The 19,718-nt window shown below is 44.3% G+C and overlaps 1 protein-coding gene across 3 annotated transcripts in view; it reads right to left on the reverse strand.

Moving 5' to 3' along the window:
• Nucleotides 1–1,305: 1,305 nt before the first annotated feature.
• LOC121553584 (apoptosis-stimulating of p53 protein 2-like) overlaps nucleotides 1,306–19,718 on the reverse strand; it is a 49,684-nt gene continuing 31,271 nt past the window's right edge. For all 3 annotated transcript variants that reach the window (XM_045211589.1, XM_041866818.2, XM_045211590.1), the window contains 11 exons: nucleotides 18,752–18,799; nucleotides 17,518–17,710; nucleotides 8,020–8,130; nucleotides 7,725–7,849; nucleotides 6,874–7,285; nucleotides 4,959–5,794; nucleotides 3,772–3,909; nucleotides 3,300–3,433; nucleotides 2,962–3,128; nucleotides 2,421–2,620; nucleotides 1,306–2,288 (listed from right to left, as the gene is read on the reverse strand). In XM_045211589.1, coding sequence (XP_045067524.1) covers nucleotides 2,247–2,288; nucleotides 2,421–2,620; nucleotides 2,962–3,128; nucleotides 3,300–3,433; nucleotides 3,772–3,909; nucleotides 4,959–5,794; nucleotides 6,874–7,285; nucleotides 7,725–7,849; nucleotides 8,020–8,130; nucleotides 17,518–17,710; nucleotides 18,752–18,799 — 2,406 coding nt within the window. In that variant the 3' untranslated portion in view covers nucleotides 1,306–2,246. The remainder of the gene's footprint in view (nucleotides 2,289–2,420; nucleotides 2,621–2,961; nucleotides 3,129–3,299; nucleotides 3,434–3,771; nucleotides 3,910–4,958; nucleotides 5,795–6,873; nucleotides 7,286–7,724; nucleotides 7,850–8,019; nucleotides 8,131–17,517; nucleotides 17,711–18,751; nucleotides 18,800–19,718) is intronic.

A 19,718-nucleotide genomic window follows, 5' to 3' on the forward strand; every position in this document is an offset into this window, starting at 1 on the left:
AACATTGCTAAAAACCTGTTTCCGCTTTGTCATTATGGGGTATTGTGTGTAGATTGCTGAGGAAATTGTTTTATTAAACCATTTTAGTATAAGGCTGTAATGTAACAAAATGTGAAAACATTCAAGGGGTCTGAATATTTCCAAAGGCACTGTAAATACAGTATTTTCAGAATGCAGAGCACAATTTCATCTCACAAGAGGTTAGGATCAATTCTACTGCTTGCACACAACTATCTGGGACCGTATCGAGCGTCTCAGAGTAGCAGTGTTGATCTAGGATCAGATCCCCCCCGGCCATGTAATCTTATTCATTGGGATCTAAAAAGGCTAAACTGATCCTAAATCAGCACTCCTACTCTGAGGCTCTTGATACATACGGCCCCAGGTCTACAAGACAGTCAGAGCCATTAGGACAGTACATTCGGAAAGTATTCTGTAATTTGCACAAAAGAAAAGCCACGAAAAGGCCACGCGTTTCAATGCATGCCATCGGAACCGGAAAGTCCGTATTTTATTGTAAATGTTTACAATTCTACATGTGAGGTTATAGTTTTGACAAGACAAAAAAGAACGATAATAAAATGTAACAAAAATAAATCCATCTGTTGAATAGACAGTGTAGCTCAGTTGGTAGAGCATGGCGCTTGCAACGCCAGGGTTGTGGGTTCGATTCCCACGGGGGGCCAGTATGAAAAAAATAAAAAAATAATGCACTCACTAACTGTAAGTCGCTCTGGATAAGAGCGTCTGCTAAATGACTAAAATGTAATGTAAAATGTATGGGTGGCGACGAGTTGATGCAGAATTCCTTACTATGAATGAGCTGACTGAGTTTTCATTAAACTTGCTTGAGAGATTTTAAGGAGAGAAATCCTTATCTGACATTATAAGCATGAATCTCTGCCATCTCTTACTCTTCAAGCCAAGCTACACAGGTACAGTATAATGTGTGAATAGGATCTCTTGGAAGTTTACTCTCTCATCCTTCCTACATGGCTAAATGGTCCATATGAAAGCATGGACACCATTTCCGAAACAGATGCACAACCGTAGTACTTATCTGTTCGTCATATCTCCACCATAAAGCCAGCGTAGAGAAATATAATGAGTGATGCTAATATCTGCTCACTTAGAAAACGTACTGTACCACAGGCTATAGTGGCATCATCGAAGAACAAGAGTCAATAGCTCATTCATTTACATTTAAGTCATTTAGCAGACGCTCTTATCCAGAGCGACTTACAGGAGCAATTAGGGTTAAGTGCCTTGCTCAAGGGCACATCGACAGATTTTTCACCTAGTCGACTTGGGGATTAGAACCAGCGACCTTTCGGTTACTGGCACAACGCTCTTAACCACTAAGCTACCTGCCGCCCCATTCAACAGTGGTATAGGCTACATTTCACCAACCTAACATTATATGTTTCATCATTTCATTCCCAATTTGATAAGTTGAACAGTGGTAGTAGCGGTGAACTCACACACATTAACCCTTGCCAGTACAGTAGGGTCAATACTGAAACATGGGATTCTATTGTAGTTATACTGAGGGGGACACAGTCACTAAAAACAGGAAATGACATAAGCAGACCGAGCCCCCACAGGAATTGTCATGGTAACAGAATACCTGTTCATACAGAATTCATCATGTATTACACTCATTCTAATACATTGTTCAGCTCCAGCTCTTTCTGACAAGGTTAAAATGAAAGAATAACAGTTTTAAATACTTTGTAAAAGTGTACAAATCACCTTTCTACATAAGAATACTGTTCGTTCCATTTTCAATTTATCCCCAGACATTCTGATCAATATCTATAACTGCAGATACTTGATCGGAAAACAATACGACAAACATGTAGAGAAACATAAAGCCTTTAGTGTTTTATACACACACAGTGGTCTGGGAAAAGAAGTGTGGAAAGCCTCTTCTCCTGGTATATAAAAGTGCCTCAGATGGGCCATAGAGTCAGTGGTCATAGGCCCATCTGTAGAGTAGTGTTCTTAGGTCAGTTTAAAATCCTTCATGTGGTTTGGTCTCTCAACGTTTCTTCACGTGATTGTTGGTCTCTCCTTGTACAGTCCTATTGAATAAAGCCTGTGTGGATCTGCATCTCAATTGTTGCTCCATCTCAATCATCTCCCATATTACTTTACAGATCAGAGCAGATGAAAGAGAGAAGATGAGGAGAGGTATTGGACCAATGAGATGCAGCCAGTGTCACAGTTCAGGATTGACAGGGGGTCTAAGCCAGGCTTCTCTGTCTGGGCTTGATTCTTGGGTAAAGCTGTTGAGAAAGCAGACACACAAACACCTTATTAGATACATCGGAACACTATCAACCAATCAACCTCTTAATGGAAAGTTATTCAGTAATGTTTAACTTGACGAAACACAGTTCTGACACAGTGTGACTCACCCCCAGAAGGTTCCGAGGGATGTACCCCTCCGTTTCGCCCATGCGCGCCCACCACCACTCGATCTCATCCTCATCCTCTCTGCGGACGATGGTCATGCAGTCTCCCTCGTGGAACGCCAGCTCGTCAGAATTATCATTGGAGTAGTCCCACAGGCCGTAGACCACGCCCCTGTTCATGATGCCCATCTTCTCCTGCACTCCTGAAGGAGAGAGAGTAGACAGGGTGTTAGTGGAACAAGAACACACACAAAAAGATGCAATGCACACACATTTTTACATTTTAGTCATTTAGCAGACACTCTTATCCAGAGCGACATACAGTTAGTGCGTGCATACACACACACACAGATATATACACGCATACACACAAACGGCAAATGCAGATGACAGCTACAGGTGTACGTCCACATACATCATCATCACAGGCACAGTATCATCAACAACCACACAGCCCACTGTCCTTTCAACGCAAATAGAAACAAAGACTTTCCCCAGACATAACACTTAAGGCTATAGTACCAGTAGTTGTTGAGCTACTGACCGTAGAGGAACTGGGAGCACTGGGTGTATCCCTCTTCCATCTCCTCGCACTTATCCGCTGCCGTCTGCATGTCGCTGTAGGTCATAGCAAACACCGCTGCTCCCGACTCAACCAGGAACTTACACACCTGCACGTTATTACAGGAGGCCGCGCAGTGCAGGGGAGTCCTGAGAGAGAGGGAGAGGAAGAAAGAGAAAGGGAGGGAAGAATGAGGGAGATGGAAAGGAAGAAAAAACATCAAAGCATACATTCCTCAATACTTTCAAGTTAGATGAGTCAGACTCCCTTGCTGGCTTTTGTATGGATCAGAATCAGAGCTGTTGGCAGCGTCCACTCACCAGCCATCGCTGTCGGCTGCGTTGACATTGACACCAAACTGGACCAGGAACTTGACGATCTCTGTGTGTCCGGCACAGACTGCGTTGTGGAGGGCTGTGATCCCCTCATCATTAGGCAGACTAGGGTCCTCCACCTGAGATTGGAGAGAGAGGTGGATAAGATCTTTACAACTTGCTTTACACACACACACAGATAATATTTTACACAATACACCCTCTTGATAGAAATGATCATCAGCTAAGACTACAAAACATTAAGACTACTTCACTTTGAGTGTGATGGTTTACCAGCTACCATGCTACCTGCTATTACAAAAGCACCTTACAAATGTTTCTTCACTACACACAAGCACTTGTAAACACTGTTCCTCTGTGAAAATCTTTGTTTAAAAAATACCTTAATAGAGAGCCACTTTAGGAAATAAGACACGGTAACACTACAGTATCTATACATACAGAACTATAGTCTTACCTCGTAGATGATCCTCTGGACCAGGTCAAACTCTCCCTCCAGAGAGGAGTCCAGGAGCAGGGCCAGGGGGTTAAACTTCACCCTCATACTGTGGTCGATCCTCTCGGAGCCAGTCTTTCTCAGGTTGGTCCTCTTCCCCTAGTACAGACACACGGAGGTGAGTACACTTTTTACACAACGTCACACCTTGATGATATCACTCAGCCACGATGAGACACTCTCAACAAGGAAGTGTCTGAGGATGTTCGCTAGTGTCCTGTCCCATCTCTGTATGGATGGAGTTGTGCAAGTCCTTGTGTGTCGCATAGAAAATCTTTTCGCAGTTCATATAAATGGGTTCCAGTCCACCAAATAATAATAAACTGGACGCAATGCATAAACGATTCGATTGAGCATCCAGAGTATCCTTTGAATGCATACAGTATCTACTCAAGATTGAAGGGTCCTGTTCCTTCGGCAATTAGCTCAGTACTGATCTGACTCTAACAGAGCCAAATCAGTCATGAAACAAATTAAGGTTTTACTAAACAACCCGATTATTATACAACCAAATTATAGCTATTACTGGCCCCATGAAAGAAAGGGCCCTTTTTTGGGTCTTAACAGGGGTCCATTGGGTTTAGTGGCAGAGAGCAAGGACTGGGAGGCAAAAATGGGTCAGACCATTCATCAACACTCCTAGGGTAAGACCCCGCTGATAAACCTACTTATAGGGGATCAACAATGGAATGCAGCTTGTTGTTTACTTACAGGGCAGAAAATACCCAAAGCTCATTTCAATGTCACCTTTGGACGGGGGAATGTGAATGCTTACTGAAATGCAGCTGTTTTCTTGTCCGATTAGGGCATAATAAACAGGTTCCACTTCCTACTATACCTGATCAGGATTACTGTGCTTATCTAACCAGGGAGAGGGTGGAGTGGTTAGCCAGGGCGAGGTGAGGTCAACAGAGGTGAACATGTACTGTATAACCTGAACAGTCAGAACAACCCCATGATAATCAACCAGTGAGGCACATACAGTACTGTAGAGTATAGTACAGTTGGCTATTGTTAATATGGCTTAGGACTGTGATGTTAAAGCTATTTGCAGCAAGTAGAGAGGTTGTGTCTGATTGTGGGCTAGTGTTTATGGGTGTCATGGAAGGCACTTAAAATTAAAACAGTGCAACTAATAGGTTCCTTACCGGTGGCAATGTGACCTGTCCGGTGACCTCCGGTGCCTGCATGCTGAAGGTGTCCTCCCCCAGGATCTCCTGCTCAGCCCCGCTGGGGTAGGGTGGTGGAGGGTAGGGGGGGAACTCTTCCATGAAACTCTCTGGAGGAGAGTGCAGGCTGGGTGGGCTGGGCTCCTCCATGCCTGCAGCAGCAGGGGGCGGTGGGGGGACCCGGGGCTGGTCAGGTCGAGGGGCAGGGTGGGCTGGATGAGGAGGGGGGGTGAACTCCTCTCTGTCTCCCTCTGGGATGGCTGGTGGGGGAGTCTTCTCTGCTGGGGGTGGGGGTAGGAGGTTAGGGGTGGGGGGAGGGACTTCACCCGCCTCCAGTTTTACACTTTCCAGTTGGCTGCTCTCCCCACCAATCTGGGCACCTGGAACACCAGGCACCGCCCCTCCCTCCTCCTTCACAGCCTCGGGTGTGGTGGGCGTAGTGAGGATGGTCTCCATGGCAGCCAGCGTGGTCTTCTGATAGAGCAGTTTCTGGATGTTGGGTCCTGCTGGGCCCTCGGGCTCTGTGATGGAGCTGCGTTTCTTCAAGGGCCGTGGGGCATTGTACAGCTTCTTCCTGAGGGCCTCCAGGTCCCCGTCACTCTGATGGCGGTAGGGGTTAGAGATGAAGGGCAGCAGCTTGGTTGGGCTGAGGGGGCGGGGGGTGCGCTCTGTCTCCCCCTGCTGGCCCTCGGTGGAGGGGCCCTGATGGGCCCCGTGGTCCACCTCAGAGGGCTGGTCTGGGGAATGCCGCTGCTCGCTATACGGGTTCTCTGGGTGCTGGGGGCCACCACCGGAGATCACAGGCTTACCGTACACTACACACACACAGAGACACACAGAGAGTAGGTCAAACTATAAAGTGGGCTTCGAAAATACCATTAACTAGACAACCTATTTTCCTGCTGGTACACAACACTACTCCAGGACAAGCATTGAAGAAAATATATAGTTTCAATCTATTGTTGTTGAGCAAGGCAACACACAGCTTAAAATGTTCATAGTGGGAGTAGCCTAGGTAACAGATGGCTGTGCTCCTGACTGCATGGCTGAGCTGTGGTGTGTCAACATGTGTCAGCCAGGTCAGGTTGGTGGATTTGCCTTGAGGGAGATCCACAGGGATAACACGCGCACCCTGGCCTTATGGACTCTTAGTGAAGTGTGCAAGTACACAAAATACCTAACTTTTACAAAATATGACACAGCCACTGTCAGAAAGGCCCAAAAGCTTCTTCTGATCATGTGACCTGACCAGGAAAAACTCCAGATTCTCGTTATATCCTATACGTATGTCGTCTTATCATAACTAGGACCACACATTTTCCCTAGCCACGGCAGACTCTAGAGAGTTCATTTCCTCTGCTTCACTCAAGGGGAGGAATCCCACAGGGCTGAGACGAACTCATTATAAACCTAACGTTAGTTAGATATATCTGCGTATGTGCAACCCGTTAATAGTAACAGGGTAATGAGGAGGATTGCTTTAATGTTTTATTTAACGATTAACATGCCTCAGGGCTTATTACCTTTAATTAGATTCACTAACTGCAGCTTGAGTCAGGACCCTCTCCGCTGGCTAAATGAATCACTGTACTCTCCAAGGTACTTAGCATAGGACTGACGTCAGCCTGCTTTAAACGCTCTGTTAGGAGTTACTCTACCAGTCAGTGTAGAACAGAGAAAAGAACAAGAGCAGAGACAAGACTGTTTCTACTACTCTGGTATTCAGTGAAATGCTTTGGAGCCATGGTTCACATATCGGCCTTGATTGACAAAGTCATATTGTGAAATCAATCCTATTCCTTCATTTTTAAGACAAATAGAAAAATGACTCCAGACAGACAGTAGTCCAGATACAGTGGACAGGAACTGAAGAGGAACCAGAAGGTAGTCTTACCACTGACAAATCCGTTGCCTCGGCTCTGGCTCCTGTTGAGAGACCCCTGTATGGCCGGTGGGTAGGGCTTGCCTGGGGTTGGCTGCTGGGTGTACATGGAGTAGATGGAACTGGCTGCCAGGGTCTGGGGCTTGCTCATGTCTTTAGGTAGCTCTGGAGTGAAGGGTCTGACGGTGGCCGCCAGAGGGGGGTCCTGCTTGGAGGGCAGGGGCAGGGTCTGGCTCTGGGAGTGGGGCAGGGGCAGGGGGACACGGGTCTGGGCCGTCTCCTGGGGCTGCTGGTGCTGGCTGGGGGGCTTGGCCTTGGGGAAGGTGCCAGCGTTGAGGCCTGGCTTGCCGTAGGGGGCGCCACTGGGGGCTTTGGGTTTGCTGGCGACGGGTGGAGGAACCTTGACTGCAGCTTTAGGAGCAGACTGGAGAAAGGAGTAGACAGAGGAGCTGGTTAGATGACAGATAGGTACTCACATACTACACACACAAACATACCACCCACACACTCCTGATGTCAAGAGTTAATGTCAATGATACTTACATTACAGTTAACCCATTACAATACAACAACTTCTCATTTAACCCCATTACTCACAGGCTTACACTCAAATCTCTGCATGGAACAACATCATTGGGAATCAAATGTCCTGTTAAAGGTGTACTGTGTACATGTGCTTGTATGGTAGGTACATATGTGTGTGTGCATTGGCAAAACTGCTCAAAGCTGTTGGTAGGAAGGTTAGCAGGTATTGGATTCAGTTCAATTAAAGTTCACGTTTTCAACTTTCTGGACACCAGCCATTTTGGGTCTGCAGTAAAAGTAGCTAAGTGGTCATTTTGGTTCAGTTGCACTGTTCCTACCTGGGCGTCTCTGACCAGGTCGTCACTGCTCTGGTTCTTGCGGAGGGAGGAGGCAGACACCTCAGTTGGCTCAAACATGGAGAAAGGACGCACCCTCCTGTCCCTCTTCATCCCCTCCGTCTCACCTACACACAACAACACCACAAGTGTTACCATAACAACATAAGAACTAGACCCAAACAGGGAAAACAATGGCACAACCCTATCTGGACTGTGAAACTAATTAAGTGCATATTCAAGAGTTTGTGTGGGCTCGCGGATATGATTTGGCCACTACATATCCGGTGGTGGTTACCTTGCTCTGTGTTGGGGCTGGAGTGAGAGGTCATTCTGGGCAGTATGGAGGATGACCTGTGACTACTGCTGTTGGACTCTGGTCCTGAAGAGCCCCACTCTGCCAGCTTACCTGAGAGAGGGGGGTGGTTAGGCAGTTGTGGTTTAAGGGGCGTTTTATAACAATACTTTCAATTCAAACCAATGGAAGGTCAAATATGTTTAGACAAGGTCCGGCCAAAGCTGGGCTATAATAGCAATACAGGAAAAACCCTGTGGCAGGGACTTCCCTTTTCTCAGCTAAATTAAGACAGTACAGTACGGTTTCCCAAACTCGGTTTAGTTTTTTGCCGTAGCACTACACAGCTGATTAAAATAGCCAACTCATCATCAAGCTTTGATTATTTGAATCCACTGTGTCGTGCTAGGGCAAAAAGCAAAACGTGCACCCAGGGGGAGGGGGGGGTCCAGGACCGAGTTTGGAAACCCTGCAGTACAGGAGTGCAAAATGTGGTAAAACTAGCTAGTTCTTCCTATCTTTCACGTTTCCTCAATAACTGATTTAGACCTGATTGGGCCAGTCTGAAACCACATGGTTGTCAGACCGTCAGTTCTGCTGGAGGTAATGTGTTTGTTCCAACTGACCCATTTAGAAACGCTGCTGAATCCAGTGTGGAAAGGAAATGTGAACAGGCACAGTTTAATTCAACAAACAGGCAGTATAGCCTCACAGCAACACAAACAGAGATCTGGCAGAAAAATATTAAATAAGAATGTATTTTTGTGTTCTTCATAACAAACATACACACTCGCACACACACCTACATACACACACAACTAAGACCATATAGCATCCACTGAAAGGGTAACACACAGCAAGCACAAGCTGACACACACAGAGAGAGAGAGAGCACACACACACACACACACACACACACACACAGGGAGTGTGTACCTTTTCTCTTAGCCCGCAGTTCTTTCAGAGGCTTAAGCAAGAACATGGCTTCTAAAATAAACACAAAAATGCACACGAGAGACAAAAAGTAGAGGAGCCTTAGATATCCAGATATCCAGTGTTGAAGGTCCGGTCCGTTATAGGCCCGAGCAGGGGGCCCAGTGTGAGCATGGTGAGGGGTGCAGATGGCCTGGCTGGACCTGGGACCAGGCAGGGACCCTCCCCGTTAGTCTGCAACCCGATGGAGAAGAGCTCTGGAGGGGTTTGGACTGGCTGCAGATTCCCCTCTTCCCTCCCCAATCTGTTCCTCTCTTCTTTCCCACTGCATATTGGCTCATCACGCAGAAGTGATTGCATGCAACATCACAGCAGACTGGGGAAAACCTGTTACTTTAACTCCTGCGTTTCCCTGGTTTCCGCTGGAGAATGACATGTAAAGGAAAAGATGGACCGATGAGGAAGAGGAGAGGGGGGTGGAGAGAAAGGGAAGGTGCCTCGTGGTGCTGTGTTGTTTAGCGGTTGAAATCACTAGTTTTGGTGTCATATCATACATTTTTTATGACGCCACCCCCTGTCCCTCTTACACTCACACGAACACACACCTTCTACTGGGGGAGTTATTTGATGCGGACTGAACGAGTGAGACTGAGTTGAGTAGAGAATGAAAACAGGCCAACGTCTGTAAATGGGCTTTCACTGGTTGTCTTGGCTGTGTGTGTATCATTAGTGTTGTCTTCATGCAATTTGACTGAATCAAAGCCCTTAGTGTGAGCATTAGGGTCCACTCCATTTCAGTCAATTCAAAAGGTGAATGAAATTCATGAGTTAAAAGTCCTCATAGGAAATAATGGGTTGATTGAGATTATGGGATTGAGCCTATTAAATCTCTCTACCGGTATTCTATTCAGCGAGAATGAGTCAAACCTCCACGGGATCGGTGTCCCGTATACGGGACGATTGAGCTAACGTGCGCTAATGTGATTAGCATGACTGTTGTAAGTAACAGCAAACTTTCCAGGACATGGACATGTCTTATATGGGCAGAAAGCTTAAATTCTTGTTAATCTAACTGCACTGTCCAATTTACAGTAGCTATTACAGTGAAAAAATACCATGCTATTGTTTGAGGAGAGTGCACAACAACAAAAAACATATCACGGCAACTGGTTTAATACAGTCACCTCTGAAGGTAAATAATGTAATTCCATTCAGTAATCTTCCTCTGATTTGTCATCCTAAGGGTCCCAGAGATAAAATGTAGCATGGTTTTGTTTGATAAAATCAATTTTTATATTCAAATGTAGGAACTGGGTTCTACAGTTTGAACCAATGCCGTCTCTGGCTCCACACCGCCCCGCCATCTAGATGTGTGAAAGTTAGTGTATAAGCTAATGATCCATCATGTATGACATTCCTGGGAGTGTGTAAACTTACATTTTGTATTACCATATCATTTTTGTATGTTCTCTAAAGTTATGTACTTGAAATTGTATCAATTGACCAATTTGGCACATTTGGCCAGACTTGATACAAAATAGTCCAGTATTGCAACGCTTCACTGGATCAATCTGAAACTTTGTCCACACACTGCTGCCATCTAGTGGCCTAAATCTAAATAGCGGCTAAACTCCAATATTATATTGTGGCCTTTCTCTTGCATTTCAAAGATCATGGAACAAAAAAAAAGAATAGAAAATGCATGTTTTTTGGTTTGTATTATCTTTCACCAGATCTAATCTGTTATATTCTCCTACATTAATTTCACATTTCCACAAACTTCAAAGTGTTTCCTTTCAAATGGTATCAAGAATATGCATATCCTTGCTTCAGGTCCTGAGCTACAGGCAGTTAGAAAAGGGTCTGATCCTTAAGAGGTTAATCACAAGTGAGTAAAATACTACTGGATTTCTTATTCCTACTGAGATGCACTGTAGAATACATGAAATGGGGCCGAGCTCTCTGCCATCCAGGACCTCTATACCAGGCAGTGTCAAAGGAAAGCCCTAAAAATGGTCAAAGACTCATGCCACCCAAGTCATAGAGAGCGAAGATAAAAAATTTTAGTTTTAAAGTTAATTTCCTGCAATTCTGCACATTTTGCCGTGTGGCGTAGAAAAAATGTTGCCGTTTTAAAGCAAATTTGCTGCAATTCTACACATTTTGCCATGGGGTGTAGAGAAGACTTCGCAATTTTACAGCACATTTCCTGCAATTCTACACATTTTGCATAGGGTGGAGGCACATTTTTATATAACTGATTATCAACGGCCCCACCCCAGTCGGTAATTCGACCACGCTTACTACAAGTTTAGATAGCTGGCTGCTAGACTAACTTACAATCCAAAAAAAATAATGCTGGCATGGGCTAATTGAGTGACTGCTGATGCACAACCACATTTTAAAATTGCACCTTGTGTATTCTATTAACCTATCTCTCAACAGTAAGTTGAGACGCCGACTGAGTTCTCAAAAAAAAGTATATATATATATATATATATATATATATATATATATATATATATATATATATATATATATATATATATATATATATATATATATATATAACACACACACACACACACACACACACACACACACACACACAGTGGGGGAGAACAAGTATTTGATACACTGCCGATTTTGCAGGTTTTCCTACTTACAAAGCATGTAGATGTCTGTAATTTTTATCATAGGTACACTTCAACTGTGAGAGACGGAATCTAAAACAAAAATCCAGACAATCACATGTATAATTTTTAAGTAATTAATTTGCATTTTATTGCATGACATAAGTATTTGATACATCAGAAAAGCAGAACTTAATATTTGGTACAGAAACCTTTGTTTGCAATTACAGAGATCATACGTTTCCTGTAGGTCTTGACCAGGTTTGCACACACTGCAGCAGGGATTTTGGCCCACTCCTCCTTACAGACCTTCTCCGGATCCTTCAGGTTTCGGGGCTGTGGCTGGGCAATACGGACTTTCAGCTCCCTCCAAAGATTTTCTATTGGGTTCAGGTCTGGAGACTGGCTAGGCCACTCCAGGACCTTGAGATGCTTCTTACGGAGCCACTCCTTAGTTGCCCTGGCTGTGTGTTTCGGGTCGTTGTCATGCTGGAAGACCCTGCCACGACCCATCTTCAATGCTCTTACTGAGGGAAGGAGGTTGTTGGCCAAGATCTCGCGATACATGGCCCCATCCATCCTCCCCTCAATACGGTGCAGTCGTCCTGTCCCCTTTGCAGAAAAGCATCCCCAAAGAATGATGTTTCCACCTCCATGCTTCACGGTTGGGATGGTGTTCTTGGGGTTGTACTCATCCTTCTTCTTCCTCCAAACACGGCGAGTGGAGTTTAGACCAAAAAGCTCCATTTTTGTCTCATCAGACCACATGACCTTCTCCCATTCCTCCTCTGGATCATCCAGATGGTCATTGGCAAACATCAGATGGGCCTGGACATGCGCTGGCTTGAGCAGGGGGACTTTGCGTGCGCTGCAGGATTTTAATCCATGACGGCGTAGTGTGTTACTAATGGTTTTCTTTGAGACTGTGGTCCCAGCTCTCTTCAGGTCATTGACCAGGTCCTGCCGTGTAGTTCTGGGCTGATCCCTCACCTTCCTCATGATCATTGATGCCCCACGAGGTGAGATCTTGCATGGAGCCCCAGACCGAGGGTGATTGACCGTCATCTTGAACTTCTTCCATTTTCTAATAATTGCGCCAACAGTTGTTGCCTTCTCACCAAGCTGCTTGCCTATTGTCCTGTAGCCCATCCCAGCCTTGTGCAGGTCTACAATTTTATCCCTGATGTCCTTACACAGCTCTCTGGTCTTGGCCATTGTGGAGAGGTTGGAGTCTGTTTGATTGAGTGTGTGGACAGGTGTCTTTTATACAGGTAACGAGTTCAAACAGGTGCAGTTAATACAGGTAATAAGTGGAGAACAGGAGGGCTTCTTAAAGAAAAACTAACAGGTCTGTGAGAGCTGGAATTCTTACTGGTTGGTAGGTGATCAAATACTCATGTCATGCAATAAAATGCAAATTAATTACTTAAAAATCATACAATGTGATTTTCTGGATTTTTGTTTTAGATTCCGTCGCTCACAGTTGAAGTGTACCTATGATACAAATGACAGACCTCTACATGCTTTGTACAGTGGGGAAAAAAAGTATTTAGTCAGCCACCAATTGTGCAAGTTCTGCCACTTAAAAAGATGAGAGAGGCCTGTAATTTTCATCATATGTACACGTCAACTATGACAGACAAAATGAGAAAAAAATATCCAGAAAATCACATTGTAGGAATTGTTATGAATTTATTTGCTAATTATGGTGGAAAATAAGTATTTGGTCAATAACAAAAGTTTCTCAATACTTTGTTATATACCCTTTGTTGGCAATGACACAGGTCAAACGTTTTCTGTAAGTCTTCACAAGGTTTTCACACACTGTTGCTGGTATTTTGGCCCATTCCTCCATGCAGATCTCCTCTAGAGCAGTGATGTTTTGGGGCTGTCGCTGGGCAACACAGACTTTCAACTCCCTCCAAATATTTTCTATGGGGTTGAGATCTGGAGACTGGCTAGGCCACTCCAGGACCTTGAAATGCTTCTTACGAAGCCACTCCTTTGTTGCCCGGGCGGTGTGTTTGGGATCATTGTCATGCTGAAAGACCCAGCCACGTTTCATCTTCAATGCCCTTGCTGATGGAAGGAGGTTTTCACTCAAAATCTCACGATACATGGCCCCATTCATTCTTTCCTTTACACGGATCAGTCGTCCTGGTCTCTTTGCAGAAAAACAGCCCCAAAGCATGATGTTTCCACCCCCATGCTTCACAGTAGGTATGGTGTTCTTTGGATGCAACTCAGCATTCTTTGTCCTCCAAACACGACGAGTTGAGTTTTTACCAAAAAGTTATATTTTGGTTTCATCTGACCATATGACATTCTCCCAATCCTCTTCTGGATCATCCAAATGCACTCTAGCAAACTTCAGACGGGCCTGGACATGTACTGGCTTAAGCAGGGGGACACGTCTTGCACTGCAGGATTTGAGTCCCTGGCGGCGTAGTGTGTTACTGATGGTAGGCTTTGTTACTTTGGTCCCAGCTCTCTGCAGGTCATTCACTAGGTCCCCCCGTGTGGTTCTGGGATTTTTGCTCACCGTTCTTGTGATCATTTTGACCCCACGGGGTGAGATCTTGCGTGGAGCCCCATATCGAGGGAGATTATCAGTGGTTTTGTATGTCTTCCATTTCCTAATAATTGCTCCCACAGTTGATTTCTTCAAACCAAGCTGCTTACCCATTGCAGATTCAGCCTTCCCAGCCTGGTGCATGTCTACAATTTTGTTTCTGGTGTCCTTTGACAGCTCTTTGGTCTTGGCCATAGTGGAGTTTGGAGTGTGACTGTTTGAGGTTGTGGACAGGTGTCTTTTATACTGATAACAAGTTCAAACAGGTGCCATTAATACAGGTAACGAGTGGAGGACAGAGGAGCCTCTTAAAGAAGAAGTTACAGGTCTGTGAGAGCCAGAAATCTTGCTTGTTTGTAGGTGACCAAATACTTATTTTCCACCATAATTTGCAAATAAATTCATTAAAAATCCTACAATGTGATTTTCTGAAAAAAAAAATGCTCAATTTGTCTATCATAGTTGAAGTGTACCTATGATGAAAATCACAGGCCTCTCTCATCTTTTTAAGTGGGAGAACTTGCACAATTGGTGGCTGACTAAATACTTGTTCTCCCCACTGTATATATATATATATACACATACACACACACACACACACACACACACACAGTACCAGTCAAAATTTGACACCTACTCATTCAAGGGTTTTTATTTTTTCTTTAAAATAGCCAATCTTTGCCTTGATGACAGCTTTGCACAATCTTGGCATTTTCTCAACCAGCTTCATGAGGAATGCTTTTGCGGTCCTCATGAGAGCCAATTTCATCATAGCGCTTGATGATTTTTGCGACTGCACTTGACGAATCTTTCAAAGTTCTTGACATTTTCCCAGATTGACTGACCTTCATGTCTTAAAGTAATGATGGACTGTCGTTTCTCTTTGCTTATTTGAGCTGTTCTTGCCATAATATGGACTTGGTCTTTTACCAAATAGGGCTATATTCTGTATACAACCCCTACCTTGTCACAACACAACTGATTGGCTCAAACACATTAAGGAAAGAAATTCCACAAATTAACTTTTAACAAGGCACACCTGTTAATTGAAATGCATTACAGGTGACTACCTCATGAAGCTGGTTGAGAGAATGCCAAGAGTGCAAAGCTGTCATCAAGGCAAGAATCTCAAATCTCAAATATATTTGGATTTGAAAAACCCTGGAATGAGTAGGTGTGTCCAAACTTTTGATTGGTACTGTATATACATACTGTGTGTGTGTAGGTGTGTACACACACAAAAAAATATAAAAATGCAACATGAAACAATTAACGATTTTACTGAGTTACAGTTCATATAAGGAAGTCAGTCAATTGAAATAAATTCATTATGCCCTAATCTATGGATTTCATGAATGGGCAGAGGCACAGCCACTGGGGAGCCAGACCCAGCCAATCATAATGAGTTTTTCCCCACAAAAGGGCTTTATTACAGACAGAAATACTCCTCAGTTTCATCAGCTGTCCAGGTGGCTGGTCCCAGACTATCCCACAGGTGAAGAAGCCGGATGCGGAGGTCCTGGGCTGGCGTGGTTACACGTGGTCTGCGGTTGTGAGGCCGGTTGGACATACTGCGAAATTCTTTTAAACGGCGTTGGATGCGGCTTATGGTATAAAAATGTACATCCAATTATCTGGCAACAGCTCTGGGTGGACATTCCTGCAGTCAGCATGCCAATTGCACGCTCCCTCAAAACTTGAGATATCTGTGGCGATGTGTTGTGTGACAAAACTGCACATTTTACAGTGGCCTTTTATTGTCCCCAGCACAAGGTGCACCTGTGTAATGATGATCATGCTGTTTAATCAGCTTCTTGATATGCCACACCTGTCAGGTGGATGGATTATCTAGTCAAAGGAGAAATGCTCACTTACAGGGTTGTAAACAAATTTGTGCACACAATTTGAGAGAAATAAGCTTTTTGTGTGTATGGAAAGATTCTGGGATTTTTTATTTCAGTTCATGAAACATGGGACCAACGCCTTACATGTTGTGTTTATATTTTTGTTCAGTATATATACACACACAGTACATATTTTTTGGTGGAAAATTGGTCTGCGGGTCTACAAAAGGGCCGCCAGTTGCCCATCCCTGATCTGAACTATCAAACAGGCAGTGTCAATAAAGGACCAAGATTGAATTCAACTACACCAGCTCTGACGCTCGTCGAATGTGACAGGGCTTGCAAACTATCATGGAATAGCTACCAGGAATATCTGCATTGACCCTTTATGCATTAACTATTTTGACTCATCACATGCGCTGTTGTTACTTTTTATTATCTATCCTGTTGCCTAGTGACTTTATCCCTGCCTATATGTACATATCTACCTCAACTACCTCGTACCACTGGACATGGACTTGGTACTGGTAGCCCATGTATATAGCCAAGTTATCGTTACTCATTGTGTATTTATTCCACGTGTTATTTTCCCATTATTTTTAAGTGATTCTCTCTGCATTGTTGGGAAGTAAGCGTAAGGAAGCGTTTCACTGTTAGTCTACACTTGTTGTTTACGATGCATGTGACAAATAACGTGATTTGGGGGAGAGAAATCTGATCATTCTACATCGTAGCAACCTGCACTTTACCCCCCTCAGGTGGATTAAGTCGGTCATTACAGAAAGAAATGCACACCACTGAGTGCCAACATACAGTAGATTAAGTACATTGATAGTAGCTATCTTACCAAACTGAAGACGATACTACTGAGCTTTCCCTGGTTCAACCTCTGACTGCACAATGACACAGCAACAAGCTGGAATTTCACCCTGGCAGAGATAATTCTCCAATGGGTGGAGGAAAAATGAGGGATAAGGAAAAGGTAGGCTATCATCCACAGACGGGCACCACAACACAGCAACAGCCTCATGGCTGATTCAATCGCAGCACAATATAAGTGGCATGGCTGCAAAGTTAACTCATTAGCCCGTAACCACTGATTCAAGGTCAGGTATCTTATCAATTCCCCTAATGGTTCAGGTTCAAATTAGGAGTAGGGTAAACTGATCCTAGATCTTTGGTTAGGGGCATTGGTAGAGGAAACGGGCACATCAGGTCGTAGGCTACCTTCTGAGCTTAGAGTCACATCACAACCAGAGCCCGTCTGTATCAACGGGGGTATCCCAGAATCCTCGGCTCCTGCTGAGGGTGGGGAACGCAGTCACATGTCAAACCTCTTACAAGCTCGTCATCGTGACTTTGTTAATCACTCAGCTGAGGTATAGAGTCCCCAACATAGTTAAAAGGGGCTGTGAGCAAAAGAGGTGAAGTGGAGACTTCAATTGACAGGCTCACTTTGCCCGGGCCAAGAGGGAAGAAGTGAGAGGGGAAAGGTGAAAGGTTGGGGTCACCGTCTCACCTGTGTTAGCCTTGTCCTGGGGGTCTAGGTGTGCGGGCAGGGTGGCGGTGCCGTCGGGGTAGGCAGCGGGTTTGACCAGCAGCTCGTGTCTCACTGGGCCGCGAGGCATGGTGGATGACTGGATGTACGGGCCGACGGCCGCGACACGAGACGGACCCTGCTGCTGCTGACCCACCGGACCATCAGAGGGCAGCTAGAGGGAGAAAGAGAGATCGAGGGAGAGAAAGAGAGGGAAAGAGTTAGACACAGACAGTCCAGAGTGAGACAAATACACAGATCCAGCTGGTTATGAGTGGGATGCATCAGTGGGAAGGAACAACAGTGTCACTCACAGACTTACATAAAGAGTGAAAAGTACAGCGCAAAGACCAAAATAATATATTTCTTATGTAGTAGATTAGACAGTTACTATAACATCCATATGCCACTAGTCCTAAATACACAGAGTGGTTGAAGTTATGGATGAAAATATGATAAAAGCTCATTTAAAGTGGCACTCATTTTCACCTTATTTATCACCCGATTTACTTAACAAAAGACATCTCAATAGGTGGTCCAGGTACTGTATGTCATGACAAAGCAACAGTGGGGGGTGGGACTTTCCTCTTTTGTTCTCTATTGCTCTTCTATTGTTTTGCAAGCAAGGGGGGAGGCCAATGACATCACGGATTCCCATCAGACCAAGTCCTTGAATGCCCTACTCCTTGAAGTTTGCAGTTGTGTCTAAAAACACAATTTTGCTCAAAATGTATTTTTTTTACCATTTAGTATGTGTCCTTTACTGTATTTATACTTGGGATATCGCTTTTCAACAGTAAAACTTTGTATTAATTTTTTTCGCTAGAGGACATTTTTAAGGGAGCTAAACAGTGTTGAAAAATACTCCAACTATCCAACATAAAGCCTGATCAAGACTAACGCTGAAACATTTAGAAAAAAAACTGGACCAAACTAACAGCTTTACTTTCTAACATAGCCAGAGCCTTTCTCCGAAAGTTTCTGTTTCAGAAAAAACTTTAGCAGCTGTGTGAAACAAGGTCTTTACGCAACAGAGCAGATTAAATAAGTCACGCCATGCCCTTTAAAAACAGATCAAATCAACTGCACTCCGTTACTGGAAACAGAACGGGGGGAATGCAGTAAATCCTACGCCTGTTGCTGCTCTGCCACGTCATGCTGAAGAGATCAGTGTGTGTCTGTATGTCAGGTCCAGCTCTGTCATCAGTTACTGTACCTGCGGATGAGTGTCTTTAGTAGCCCTCTCCTTACCAGCGTAGCCATTCTTGAGAAACAAAAACACAAAAGGCAACAGCAGTTGAACACACTGGTAGTCAAACCTCATACAAGTACATAAGTCACTATTGATCAGTTCCTCCCATATGTTAAGCAAGGTGAAGTGATTCAAGGCTGGTATCTCTCAGGCTAGCGTCTTGAGACCAGTGTGGTTGAAACATGCCTACCGGGTGTCGTCAGACAGACCCTTGCTGTATAGTTTGCCAGAGAGAAGTGACAACGTAATGGCTCTTTGTGGCCATTATGATTCCAGGCAGACGGTCACTAAATCACCTCCTCAGCGAGTCCTGCTCTAGTCAACCTTCAGCTCCTCTGCTTTCATCTGTAATAACTATATACACATTACACCTTTACCTCCTCAGCTGTCTCCTTTATTTATTTACCTTAGCTCTTCCCTTCATCAAACGAGAGAGGTAGACTTCTTCAATATTGGATGAAATTCCTTTCCATTTGTGACGTGTGGTTTTCATTTATATAAAAGGATTAAGCATGGATATTAAAGGGAAGGATTAATTCCACTACAGTATTATTAATTCAGTGAGTTTTAGCACTGCAGATTGGAGCGGGATCTAATGGTATAGAATGTGTTTAGCTTAGTAGACACTTTCATCCAGAGCTGCTTACAAAGCAGACTATTTGCACATAAACAGCTTAATAGATACAGTATTGCACATTATGGCACTCTCTACGCAAATATCATATTAACCAGGGAACATTGTGATCACAGTGGCATACACACATTAAAAGGAAATGTAAAACATTTTCAACTTCGTATTAGTCATCTCCAGCACCACCCCAACATCAAAATATGTGAAAGCGGCTGGTTTCTATGTTTGAAGTCAAAAGCGTAGAGGGAGATAAGTGTTTCCGATGACACCATTTGGCAACACTTTCGATATAATCTGGTC

Source organism: Coregonus clupeaformis, chromosome 37 (assembly GCF_020615455.1).
Source record: "Coregonus clupeaformis isolate EN_2021a chromosome 37, ASM2061545v1, whole genome shotgun sequence".
NCBI lineage: Eukaryota > Metazoa > Chordata > Actinopteri > Salmoniformes > Salmonidae > Coregonus > Coregonus clupeaformis.